At 43.8% G+C, this 13,577-nt stretch overlaps 1 protein-coding gene and 1 long non-coding RNA gene across 2 annotated transcripts in view; one reads left to right on the forward strand and one right to left on the reverse strand.

The window, feature by feature from the left end:
* ELOVL3 (ELOVL fatty acid elongase 3) overlaps positions 1-12,661 on the forward strand; it is a 31,101-nt gene extending 18,440 nt beyond the window's left edge. Inside the window, exons 3-4 of the mRNA XM_063961383.1 lie at positions 6,451-6,602; positions 11,613-12,661. Coding sequence (XP_063817453.1) covers positions 6,451-6,602; positions 11,613-12,034 — 574 coding nt within the window. The 3' untranslated portion in view covers positions 12,035-12,661. The remainder of the gene's footprint in view (positions 1-6,450; positions 6,603-11,612) is intronic.
* Positions 6,598-13,577, reverse strand: part of LOC135056344 (uncharacterized) — a 106,360-nt gene continuing 99,380 nt past the window's right edge. Inside the window, exon 5 of the long non-coding RNA XR_010243953.1 lies at positions 6,598-6,706. This is a non-coding gene — a long non-coding RNA (uncharacterized LOC135056344). The remainder of the gene's footprint in view (positions 6,707-13,577) is intronic.

Below are 13,577 nucleotides of genomic sequence, written 5' to 3' on the forward strand. Positions count from 1 at the left end.
TGTTAGTACATTGCATGCATAGCATATGGGATGCAATCTCTATTCCCATAAGAAAATGGTAGATTAGGGTTGTGCGTCATAAATAAATTAGTGATGAGCGGGTTCGGTTCCTCGGAAACCGAACCCCCCCGAACTTCACCCATTTTACACGGGTCCGAGGCATACTCGGATTCTCCCGTATGGCTCGGTTAACCCGAGCGCGCCCGAATGTCATCATCCCGCTGTCGGATTCTCGCGAGATTCGGATTCTATATAAGCAGCCGCGCGTCGCCGCCATTTTGACTCGTGCATTGGAAATGTTAGGGAGAGGACGTGGCTGGCGTCCTCTCCGTTTATTAATGTTGATGCAAATATTTGTGCTTATTGCTTAATTGTGGGGACTGGGGAGCAGCTGTATTATATAGGAGGAGTACAGTGCAGAGTTTTGCTGATCAGTGACCACCAGTTTTATCCGTTCTCTGCCTGAAAAACGCTCCATATCTGTGCTCAGTGTGCTGCATATAGCTGTGCTCACACTGTTTTATTGTGGGGACTGGGGACCAGCAGTATTATATAGGAGGAGTACAGTGCAGAGTTTTGCTGACCAGTGACCACCAGTATTATATGTTGTCTGCCTGAAAAACGCTCCATATCTGTGCTCAGTGTGCTGCATATATCTGTGCTCACACTGCTTTATTGTGGGGACTGGGGACCAGCAGTATTATATAGGAGGAGTACAGTGCAGAGTTTTGCTGACCAGTGACCACCAGTATTATACGTTGTCTGCCTGAAAAACGCTCCACATCTGTGCTCAGTGTGCTGCATATATCTGTGCTCACACTGCTTTATTGTGGGGACTGGGGACCAGCAGTATTATATAGGAGGAGTACAGTGCAGAGTTTTGCTGACAGTGACCACCAGTATATATAGCAGTACGGTACGGAAGGCCACTGCTCTACCTACCTCTGTGTCGTCAAGTATACTATCCATCTAGATTCTATACCTGTGGTACATTTTAGTTTTGCAGTTTGCTGACAGTGACCACCAGTATATATAGCAGTACGGTACGGAAGGCCACTGCTCTACCTACCTCTGTGTCATCAAGTATACTATCCATCTAGATTCTATACCTGTGGTGCATTTTAGTTTTGCAGTTTGCTGACAGTGACCACCAGTATATATAGCAGTACGGTACGGAAGGCCACTGCTCTACCTACCCCTGTGTCGTCAAGTATACTATCCATCTAGATTCTATACCTGTGGTGCATTTTAGTGTTTCAGTTTGCTGACAGTGACCACCAGTATATATAGCAGTACGGTACGGAAGGCCACTGCTCTACCTACCTCTGTGTCGTCAAGTATACTATCCATCTAGATTCTATACCTGTGGTGCATTTTAGTTTTGCAGTTTGCTGACAGTGACCACCAGTATATATAGCAGTACGGTACGGAAGGCCACTGCTCTACCTACCTCTGTGTCGTCAAGTATACTATCCATCCATACCTGTGGTGCATTTCAGTTGTGCGCAGTATATATAGTAGTAGGCCATTGCTATTGATACTGGCATATAATTCCACACATTAAAAAATGGAGAACAAAAATGTGGAGGTTAAAATCGGGAAAGATCAAGATCCACTTCCACCTTGTGCTGAAGCTGCTGCCACTAGTCATGGCAGAGACGATGAAATGCCATCAACGTCGTCTGCCAAGGCCGATGCCCAATGTCATAGTAGAGAGCATGTAAAATCCAAAAAACAAAAGTTCAGTAAAATGACCCAAAAATCAAAATTGAAAGCATCTGATGAGAAGCGTAAACTTGCCAATATGCCATTTACGACACGGAGTGGCAAGGAACGGCTGAGGCCCTGGCCTATGTTCATGGCTAGTGGTTCAGATTCACATGAGGATGGAAGCACTCATCCTCTCGCTAGAAAAATGAAAAGACTTAAGCTGGCAAAAGCACAGCAAAGAACTGTGCGTTCTTCTAAATCACAAATCCCCAAGGAGAGTCCAATTGTGTCGGTTGCGATGCCTGACCTTCCCAACACTGGACGGGAAGAGCTTGCGCCTTCCACCATTTGCACGCCCCCTGCAAGTGCTGGAAGGAGCACCCGCAGTCCAGTTCCTGATAGTCAAATTGAAGATGTCACTGTTGAAGTACACCAGGATGAGGATATGGGTGTTGCTGGCGCTGGGGAGGAAATTGACAAGGAGGATTCTGATGGTGAGGTGGTTTGTTTAAGTCAGGCACCCGGGGAGACACCTGTTGTCCGTGGGACGAATATGGCCATTGACATGCCTGGTAAAAATACAAAAAAATCACCTCTTCGGTGTGGAATTATTTCAACACAAATGCGGACAACAGGTGTCAAGCCATTTGTTGCCTTTGTCAAGCTGTAATAAGTAGGGGTAAGGACGTTAACCACCTAGGAACATCCTCCCTTATACGTCACCTGGTCCGCATTCATCAGAAGTCAGTGACAAGTTCAAAAACTTTGGATGACAGCGGAAGCAGTCCACTGACCACTAAATCCCTTCCTCTTGTAACCAAGCTCCTGCAAACCACACCACCAACTCCCTCAGTGTCAATTTCCACCTTACACAGGAAAGCCAATAGTCCTGCAGGCCATGTCACTGGCAAGTCTGACGAGTCCTCTCCTGCGTGGGAATCCTCCGATGCATCCTTGAGTGTAACGCCTACTGCTGCTGGTGCTGCTGTTGTTGCTGCTGGGAGTCGATCGTCATCCCAGAGGGGAAGTCGGAAGACCACTTGTACTACTTCCAGTAAGCAATTGACTGTCCAACAGTCCTTTGCGAGGAAGATGAAATATCACAGCAGTCATTCTGCTGCCAAGTGGATAACTCAGGTCTTGTCAGATGGGTGGTGAGAAACGTGGTTCCGGTATCCACCGTTAATTCAGAGGCAACAAGAGACTTGTTTGAGGTACTGTGTCCCTGGTACCAAATACCATCTAGGTTCCATTTCTCTAGGCAGGCGATACCGAAAATGTACACAGACGTCAGAAAAAGAGTCACCAGTGTCCTAAAAAATGCAGTTGTACCCAATGTCCACTTAACCACGGACATGTGGACAAGTGGAGCAGGGCAGACTCAGGACTATATGACTGTGACAGCCCACTGGGTAGATGTATTGCCTCCCGCAGCAAGAACAGCAGCGGCGGCACCAGTAGCAGCATCTCGCAAACGCCAACTAGTTCCTAGACAGGCTACGCTTTGTATCACCGCTTTCCATAAAAGGCACACAGCTGACAACCTCTTACGGAAACTGAGGAACATCATCGAAGAAAGGCTTACCCCAATTGGACTCTCCTGGGGATTTGTGACATCGGACAACGCCAGCAATATTGTGCGTGCATTACATCTGGGAAAATTCCAGCACGTCCAATGTTTTGCACATACATTGAATTTGGTGGTGCAGAATTATTTAAAAAACGACAGGGGCGTGCAAGAGATGCTGTCGGTGGCCCGAAGAATTGCGGGCCACTTTCGGCATTCAGCCACCGCGTGCCGAAGACTGGAGCACCAGCAAACAATCCTGAACCTGCCCTGTCATCATCTGAAGCAAGAGGTGGTAACGAGGTGGAATTCAACCCTCTATATGCTTCAGAGGATGGAGGAGCAGCAAAAGGCCATTCAAGCCTATACATCTGCCCACGATATAGGCAAAGGAGGGGGAAAGCACCTGAATCAAGCACAGTGGAGAATGATTTCAACGTTGTGCAAGGTTCTGCAACCCTTTGAACTTGCCACACGTGAAGTCAGTTCAGACACTGCCAGCCTGAGTCAGGTCATTCCCCTCATCAGGCTTTTGCAGAAGAAGCTGGAGACATTGAAGGAGGGGCTAAAACAGAGCGATTCCGCTAGGCATGTGGGACTTGTGGATGGAGCCCTTAATTCGCTTAACCAGGATTCACGGGTGGTCAATCTGTTGAAATCAGAGCACTACATTTTGGCCACCGTGCTCGATCCTAGATTTAAAACCTACGTTGTATCTCTCTTTCCGGCAGACACAAGTCTGCAGAGGTTCAAAGGTGAGAAAATTGTCAAGTCAAGCGGAACGTGACACGTCAACAGCTCCTCCTTCACATTCTCCCGTAACTGGGGGTGCGAGGAAAAGGCTAAGAATTCCGAGCCCACCCGCTGGCGATGCAGGGCAGTCTAGAGCGAGTGCTGACATCTGGTCCGGACTGAAGGACCTGGCAACGATTACTGACATGTCGTCTACTGTAACTGCATATGATTCTGTCACCATTGAAAGAATGGTGGAGGATTATATGAGTGACCGCATCCAAGTAGGCAAGTCAGACTTGCCAGTACGTATACTGGCAGCAAAAAGAGGCAATTTGGAGGCCCTTGCACAAACTGGCTTTATTCTACCTAAGTTGCCCTCCCTCCAGTGTGTACTCCGAAAGGGTGTTTGGTCCAGCCGCTCACCTTGTCAGCAATCGGCGTACGAGGTTTCTTCCAGAAAATGTGGAGAAGATGATGTTCATCAAAATGAATTACAGGTTGAGTATCCCTTATCCAAAATGCTTGGGACCAGAGGTATTTTGGATATGGGATTTTTCCGTATTTTGGAATAATTGCATACCATAATGAGATATCATGGTGTTGGGACCTAAATCTAAGCACAGAATGCATTTATGTTACATATACACCTTATACACACAGCCTTAAGGTCATTGTAGCCAATATTTTTTGTAACTTTCTGCATTAAACAAAGTGTGTGTACAGTCACACAATTCATTTATGTTTCAAATACACCTTATACACACAGCCTGAAGGTCATTTAATACAATATTTTTAATAACTTTGTGTACTAAACAAAGTTTGTATACATTGAGCCATCAGAAAACAAAGGTTTCACTGTCTCACTCTCACTAAAAAAAAAAGTCCGTATTTCGGAATATTTGGATATGGGATACTCAACCTGTATAATCAATTCCTCCGTGGAGACATTCACCAGCAATTGCCTCCAGAAAGTACACAGGGACCTGAGATGGTGGATTCCAGTGGGGACGAATTAATAATCTGTGAGGGGGATGTACACAGTGAAAGGGGTGAGGAATCGGAGGATGATGATGAGGTGGACATCTTGCCTCTGTAGAGCCAGTTTGTGCAAGGAGAGATTGATTGCTTCTTTTTTGGTGGGGGCCCAAACCAACCAGTCATTTCAGTCACAGTCGTGTGGCAGACCCTGTCGCTGAAATGATGGGTTCGTTAAAGTGTGCATGTCCTGTTTATACAACATAACGGTGGGTGGGAGGGCCCAAGGACAATTCCACCTTGCACCTCTTTTTTCTTTCATTTTTCTATGCATCATGTGCTGTTTGGGGACAATTTTTTTGAAGTGCCATCCTGCCTGACACTGCAGTGCCACTCCTTGATGGGCCAGGTGTTTGTGTCGGCCACTTGTGTCGCTTAGCTTAGTCACACAGCGACCTTGGTGCGCCTTTTTTTCTTTGCATCATGTGCTGTTTGGGGACAATTTTTTTGAAGTGCCATCCTGTCTGACACTGCAGTGCCACTCCTAGATGGGCCAGGTGTTTGTGTCGGCCACTTGGGTCGCTTAGCTTAGTCACACAGCTACCTCATTGCGCCTCTTTTTTTCTTTGCATCATGTGCTGTTTGGGGACTATTTTTTTGAAGTGCCATCCTGTCTGACACTGCAGTGCCACTCCTAGACGGGCCAGGTGTTTGTGTCGGCCACTTGTGTCGCTTAGCTTAGTCACACAGCGACCTTGGTGCGCCTCTTTTTTTCTTTGCATCATGTGCTGTTTGGGGACAATTTTTTTGAAGTGCCATCCTGCCTGACACTGCAGTGCCACTCCTAGATGGGCCAGGTGTTTGTGTCGGCCACTTGTGTCGCTTAGCTTAGCCATCCAGCGACCTCGGTGCAAATTTTAGGACTAAAAATAATATTGTGAGGTGTGAGGTGTGAGGTGTTCAGAATAGACTGAAAATGAGTGTAAATTGTGGTTATTGAGGTTAATAATACTATGGGATTAAAATGACTCCCAAATTCTGATTTAAGCTGTTTTTGAGGGTTTTTTGTAAAAAAACACCCGAATCCAAAACACACCCGAATCCGACAAAAAAATTTCAGGGAGGTTTTGCCAAAACGCGTCCGAATCCAAAACACGTCCGCGGAACCGAATCCAAAACCAAAACACAAAACCCGAAAAATTTCCGGTGCACATCACTAATATAAATCAGAGCTTTTGTTGCCAATTTATGCCTCCGCCATTAATTAGCTTTGTCAACCACTCACTATTATCAGTACCTTTTTGATTCATGTACCAGGTATAAGAAATTAACAAACAGGAAAATATGAACAGACACATTTAAAAAAGTATATAAAAAAGTCAACTTTTGTAAACTTTGATATTAAATTATATGTACACATAAATATTGGTATAATTGCTTCTATTTTATTTTTTTATTTGCAGTATAATTGGGGCAATCCGTACTGGTTGGTACATGAGTAATACACTCCTCTCCAGTGGTTTCAAGGAGTCGGTATGTGACAGTGGATTTTACCGTGCACCTGTCAGCAAATTCTGGGCATATGCCTTTGTCCTTAGCAAAGTCCCAGAGCTTGGTAAGTCCAGGGCACTACATCAGTGTTACGCTGCCTTCATCTTTCCATCAGATATACTTTTAATCTTCTTCTAAATCTTATGTTTATTCCAAAGATATATGCAGCTGAAAAAGAAAGTATCTGTGAGTTTAAAGTGGATGACTTCTAGAGCACAATCAGTGTGAACTCTGGTAACCTACAGCCCCAGAGCAAAGACTTTTACATTGGTGACTATACAGTATTTCCACATTTCTAGAGGTGCACGTCAGGATGTGTGTACATCGGGGTTGGAAGTTGTTTCTTCCAAATTCACCCTTAGATATGTACCGGGGTGATGAGAAAATGCGCTGATAAAGAGCTGTGGTGAACTAAAAAGACATTCAGGATAGTTCAGTCTAATCTCAAGTTGTTGCTTTAAGACTCATTATGTTGTGTCTTCCCACAGGTAAAGTTTCTGTTAGGCTGTATCACAAAAACATTTTTTAGGAATGCAGAAGAACTGGTCATACATTTCTGTCATAGCCAGAATTCTCTGCGGTGTAATAGAAAGGAGGAACCTTTGTAATTTCTTTAGACTGTTCTTTATCCCTATTCTAAACGTTTTACATATAAAAGAACATCCAAATATCCACAGAATAGCTTACAGGGCCCCAAGCTGTATGGTCCCCACGGCACAATGTAACAGATGTGATGGGCTTGTACCAAAGCCAGAATTAAATGCACACTATAAGGAATTTGATTAACTGTATTTTAGCCATTAGAACAGCAAGGTTGGGAAAAAGACTTTACACTGTGGGTGTGGAGATTGGTTGCAGAGCTTGATAGACTACAAATGTACCCACTAGCTTTTGTTCTTATTATTTTTATGGTTCCATGCAGTGTCCCACTGGAAATCACCTCCATACAATGTCACCAAATATGTGAAAGACTAATGTTAAGTCTGATTGATTATCTATGGAGTAATTTACAGTTTGCTGTCACATCAGATACCTGATATAAAAGTTCCACCTTTAAAACCCATTTTGTGCTGCAAGAAGGAATGGAAAATGATAAACTTGATTTAAAGTTCCAAAATGCAATGTACTAGTATAGCCAGGGTCACTGCAAGGTTTCCTGGCACCCTAGGCAAAACTTCAGCCTACTGCCCCCAACCTCCACCAATACCCGTTTTCTGTCCCTTCAGATGAAAGTGTGACTTATACTGTAAACTCTGCAGCCACCACTTGCATTCCGTACAACAAGGATGTTTCTTTCAGAGACATCCTTAATTTTGTGGATGGTATTCTGAACAACTGCATCTAACACCTCAGCGCCCTCTAGTTTTTTTTTTTTCCTTCTCCAAATATCTGCCCACTTCCACTGAGCGGTTTAATGACTTGATTTGCAGTGACTCACAGCATTGTGGCCATATCATCCACTGAACAATGTAGTGATTTGTGGCAGTGTGGAAAGGGGGGGGGGGGGGGAAGAGGGGGCTTGAATGCGCGCTTCAAGGCATCGCTTCCCTCGCACCTCGCAACTGACCTCCCCCTCCAGCACCTCCTGGACAACCTGGGTAAAAAGTCAGCAAGTATGCTGTGTTATGCTTTAGGGATTGTACAAACATGTGTTGCTAAGCACAGATAGCTAAATGGCAGACAAAACCTTTAGCAGAGTGTTGGAAGCGTGTTCATTAACTACCCTGCACCATGTATTGTAACATGACAGCACAGGGTCCACATACAACTTAGCCCTGCTGCCAGACAAAATCACTAAGATTTATTGATATCCACAGACAAAGTTCACCCAACCTTTTTAGTGCAGGCACAGCATGTGACAGAAAGCTACTCTACTTTGAAGGCTAAACAAACAGACACTTTCTAACTATCTTGAACTAGTCAAGCTAATTTCCAGGTAACAAAGCATTATAAGCAAGAGCAGTGTTTTACATTCTTAGTTGTACTGGTGGAACTCCAGACAGAAAGCCACTACATATTGTCGATGCAATTAATGGTTTGGCCACTACAGTATATGCTATTTTGGAACATCACAGGCAGCAACATTAGTTAATAGCAGGCAATTCATGTGATACGCCTTTCCGGAACTCCTATGTGATGCGCCTTTCCGGAACTCCTATGTGATATGCTTTTCCGGAACTCCTATGTGATACGCCTTTCCGGGAACAGCACATGGCAGCTAGTAACATTAGTACTTTTTCTTCTCAACCCATGGAGGTATGCAGGAAAAGTGGCAAAGTTGAGCATATTGTATATGGTTGATATATGCACAGGCAAAAATTGCAGGCTGTTCAGCGGTACATTTTGTAGCCTGCAATTGAATTGTCTCCTGTAAATGTGAGAGCACTTTTCATCAGCTGTATCCAATACTCCACCCATTGCTGTATTATTTAATAATAAGATGCAAAAAAACTGTTTTTTTTTAGCTGTTTGGACTGATGCTATACCTTCTGGTTTTAAATGTAACCATGTTTATGTCACAGGTATAACGTTAATCAGCTGCTTACTTGGTGCCTCTTTATTCCTGGAATTTCCAGTTGTTTCAGTAAATCAAAATACACCTTCTAAATCATGGATGTTTTAACAGAGGAGGAGGCCCGTGTGCAACCTCCTCCGTCTGGCCCCCTATTTATTATTTATTAGCAGTTTCTTATATAGCGCATCATATTCCGTTGCGTTTTACAATTAGAACAACAGTTATAGAACAAAACTGGGCAAAGACAGACAGACATAGAGGTAGGAGAGCCCTGCTCGCAAGCTTACAATCTATAGGGAAATAGGCATTGATACACAAGGATAGATGCTACCTGTTACATAATGGTTCCCCAGATTGCTAGGTTCTTAGTGGGTTGTATGATATGATCACCCAGCAATGTTGGAAGACAAAATGTGAGGTTATGTGGACGGTACAGAGGGGATGTAACTGGATAGGGAAGCATTGAAGGTTATGTGTGTGGGTCTGGAATTTGGTAGGCTTGTCTAAAGAGATGAGTTTTCAGAGAACGTTTAAAGGTTTGGAGACTAGAGGAGAGTCTTATTGTGCGTGGGAGTGCATTCCACAGAGTGGGTGAAGCCCGGGTAAAGTCCTGTAATTTTGAGTGGGAACAGGTAATACATGTGGATGAGAGACGCAGATCTTGTGCAGAGCGGAGAGGTCTGGTAGGGAGATATTTTGAGATGACTGAGGAGATGTATGATGGTGCAGTTTGGTTAATAGCCTTGTATGTAAGTAAAAGTATTTTATATTTGACCCTCTTCTGCAACTAGCACCCAGCAGCACAATAGAGTCTGAGCACTAGGGAGTACAGACTGTATTGCACATGTGCAAATCTCAGTGAAAATGGTGAGATGGACATTTTCCCAGAGTTTTCCTTACTGCGCAAAACTCCGGGAAAATGGGTGCAGCACCATTTACCCAGAGATTTGTGGATAAATGCTGCCGCTGGCGGCCGACTCCTGAGAGGTGAGTATTAAAATAATGGGAGCGCGGTGTGGCCCCCCGTGGACTACAGGGACCCATGTACTCACTGCATCTATTATAGATATGCCACTGTTCTAAATATCTCTCAGCAGAAATAGTGAATCTTACCAACCCACTGAGCCATGGACTCTCCAGAAGCTATATTTTTAAAGACTATGACAGGGTTCCCAAACTGGCCCAGGTGCAGATGTATTAAGCCTGGAGAACTGATAAAACACTGATAAAGCAGTGATAAGCAGAAGGTGATAACGTACCAGCCAGCCAAACATAACCGGTTTGAAAAATGACAGTAAGAGCTTTTTTGCTGGTGCGTTATCGTCTTCCACTTATCACTTCTTTATCACTGCTTTATCACTTCTCTAAGCTTAATACATCTGCCCCAAGGTTTCCAAGGCATCCTAACTGTCCAGGTTTTAAGGATAGACATGCTTGTGCATGGATGGTATAATCAAACTGACTGAGGTACTAATCATGTCACCTGTGGTTAAGCATGGATAACCTGGACTGTTAGAGTGCCTTGAAGACCAAGTTTGGGAACCGCTCACATAACCTTCATAAGCTTTGCTATCCAATTACATCCCCACTGTACAGTTTCACTACACATGTACCAATATTGCTGAAATGAGTAGAGCGGAGACCACCAAGAGGTGCGGACAAAATCACCTGGTTCCCCTAAATGTTGCTATCGGGGCTGATCATTTGTGTGCATATTGATTGCAAGGCACAGATTTACTGCATTGTATTTAATATTCTACCCTGTAACTATCACTAAAAATTTATTTATTACAGGCTTCTCATATTTCCTAGCAGCTGCAGGAGTCCACATGTGCATTATGTTTTTGTGAACACCTTTTCTGTCTACCACTAATTTGGTTTTGCTTTGTATGGAGTCTCTGATTGCCTGTTGCCTGGCAGCCATTAATTCTATTAGCATGAGCACGTGTGTGTGTGTGTGTGTGTGTGTGTGTGTGTGTGTGTGTGTGTGTGTGTGTGTGTGTGTGTGTGTGTACATGTTTGTATGCTCATTGTTACAAACTTTTCTATGCAAGTTCCATGAAACTGCACAATGGGGCAGATGTATTAACCTGGAGAAGGCGTAAGGAAGTGATAAACCAGTGATATGTGCAAGGTGATAAACACACCAGCCAATCAGATCCAATATGTAAATTAACAGTTAGGAGCTGAGTGGCTGGTGCCTTTATCACCTTGCACATATCACTGGTTTATCACATCCTTATGCCTTCTCCAGGTTAATACATCTGCCCCAGAGTTTGGAGAGACTTCGCTCACAATGAGAGTTTTATGATATGAGCATGTAGAGTATATAGCTGCTATTTAGGGTGCTGGCACTCAAAATGCCATGGGGAAATGTCAAATCTTAATACAGCAACGATATTCACATGTTTGCCACAATTTCATTCTCATCAGCTTTGACTTCAAAGCTTCCAACTGTGCCTACACCATCTCCAGCTTACTGTATATGAGTATAACAACTGTGTACACTATGGTGCATTACTCCCTACATTAATGTTTTCTCTATTCCTCCCTTCACAGGTGACACTTTGTTCATTGTACTACGCAAACAAAAGCTGATCTTCCTTCACTGGTATCATCACATTACAGTGCTGCTCTACACCTGGTACACCTATAAGGACATGGTAGCTGGAGGAGGATGGTTTATGACCATGAACTATACTGTCCATGCCTTCATGTACTCCTACTACACCCTGAGAGCCGCCAGGATACGTGTGCCAAGGCCTTGTGCCATGTTCATCACCATCACCCAGATCTTGCAAATGGTGATGGGCACTTTTGTCAATGTTCTAGTATATAAGTGGAGGCAGGATGGGACATGTTCAAGTACAGTGGAGAATATATTCTGGTCAACTCTGATGTATTTAAGTTACCTGATACTTTTCTGCAGCTTCTTTTATAAGTCTTACTACAAACGCCAACCAAAAAGTAAGGATGATTAATCATACATCGATTACTAGCTTGCCATCATACATTTCCCTAGATAAATGTGACCAGGGATTGCATTTTATGTTAGTGACACTTTTTAAATTCTTAAATATCTACTTGCCAGTATTGCCATTAGTGTGCAGTAATCTAAACCACATATTCCTACTAGATAATTAACCGACAGACAAATGAAAATGTCACTTATTGGAAAACTGGTTGCCAAGATGACTAGTAGTCAACCTAGCCTGAAAACTGGAGGTGTCTGCATTCTACTCTTGTTAACATATCCAAACATGTGAAGGACTCCTACCATGGTTTTATAATTATTAGATATTATTTATATGGTGCCACCAGCACAGGCTTAAAAATCAAACATTGAAATAATTATACAACAAAATGATACACTTATTAAGAGTAGCACTCAAAAAGTAACAAATAATAAATACGGGCAAACGCGTTGGTGACAGCAGAAGCGGGCGGGAGAGAACACTACCAAGAGTCTGAAATCTGATGTCACCCAGCAGCCGCCGCAGAGGTCCCAAAGCTCTCCCGTAGAGACATAGCGGTATTGCAAATACCGCCAATGGGAAGATAGGGTAAGACAGGGGGCCAGATGCATCATCGCTTGGAAAGAGATAAAATGGAGAGTGAAAAAGTGGCAGCCAATCAGGTCCTAACAACCATGTCACAGACTGTGTTTGAAAAATGGCAGTTAGGAGCTGATTGGGTGATACTTTTTCACTCTCCATTTTATCACTTTCCAAGCGATGATGCATCTGGCCCCCTGTCTTACCCTATCTTCCCATTGGCGAAGACAGGGGGCCAGATGCATCATCGCTTGGAAAGTGATAAAATGGAGAGTGAAAAAGTATCACCCAATCAGCTCCTAACTGCCATTTTTCAAACACAGTCTGTGACATGGTAGTTAGGACCTGATTGGCTGCCACTTTTTCACTCTCCATTTTATCTCTTTCCAAGCGATGATGCATCTAACCCAGGGTCAGTACATACAAATGACTTTAGCCCAGATGGGCATGCAGTGAAGCCCCTTCCTTTTTTAACTCCCACCGCTACAACTTTGCAAATGTTTCAATTTTTCTCCCTTTTTCTTTCATTGTATCACATTTTTATTTCACACTTGTTTTTTATATTGTTTTTAACCTCTTCCCAGTTTGCCTAAACCCCTCTTTCCTGCTCCCTTTTCCCGCACTACAAGTCCCAGAATCACCGCGCATTCCTTTTTCCTTATTGTTATTATTTTTAAATAGTGAGCTGCTGAACATAAATTGAGCGCAGCATACTATATCACCTTTACATATCGTACCGGCAGCCTTGGCTTGGGTCGCATACGATGCATTGTATGCAAAAGGGATGCATACAATGTATCATACACAGATCTGCTGCCATGAAGCTGCCAGGTGGTTCAAGGGTAATCGTATGTGACTTCTCCCCTCCGAGAAGTCGCATAAGTGTATGGCCACCTTAAGTGAGAGCACATAGGGGCAGAACCAAGAGGGTGGAGAACCCTGCTCTTGAGAGCTTACAGTCTAAAGGATT

Source organism: Pseudophryne corroboree, chromosome 3, assembly GCF_028390025.1.
Source record: "Pseudophryne corroboree isolate aPseCor3 chromosome 3, aPseCor3.hap2, whole genome shotgun sequence".
In the NCBI taxonomy this organism is placed as follows: domain Eukaryota; kingdom Metazoa; phylum Chordata; class Amphibia; order Anura; family Myobatrachidae; genus Pseudophryne; species Pseudophryne corroboree.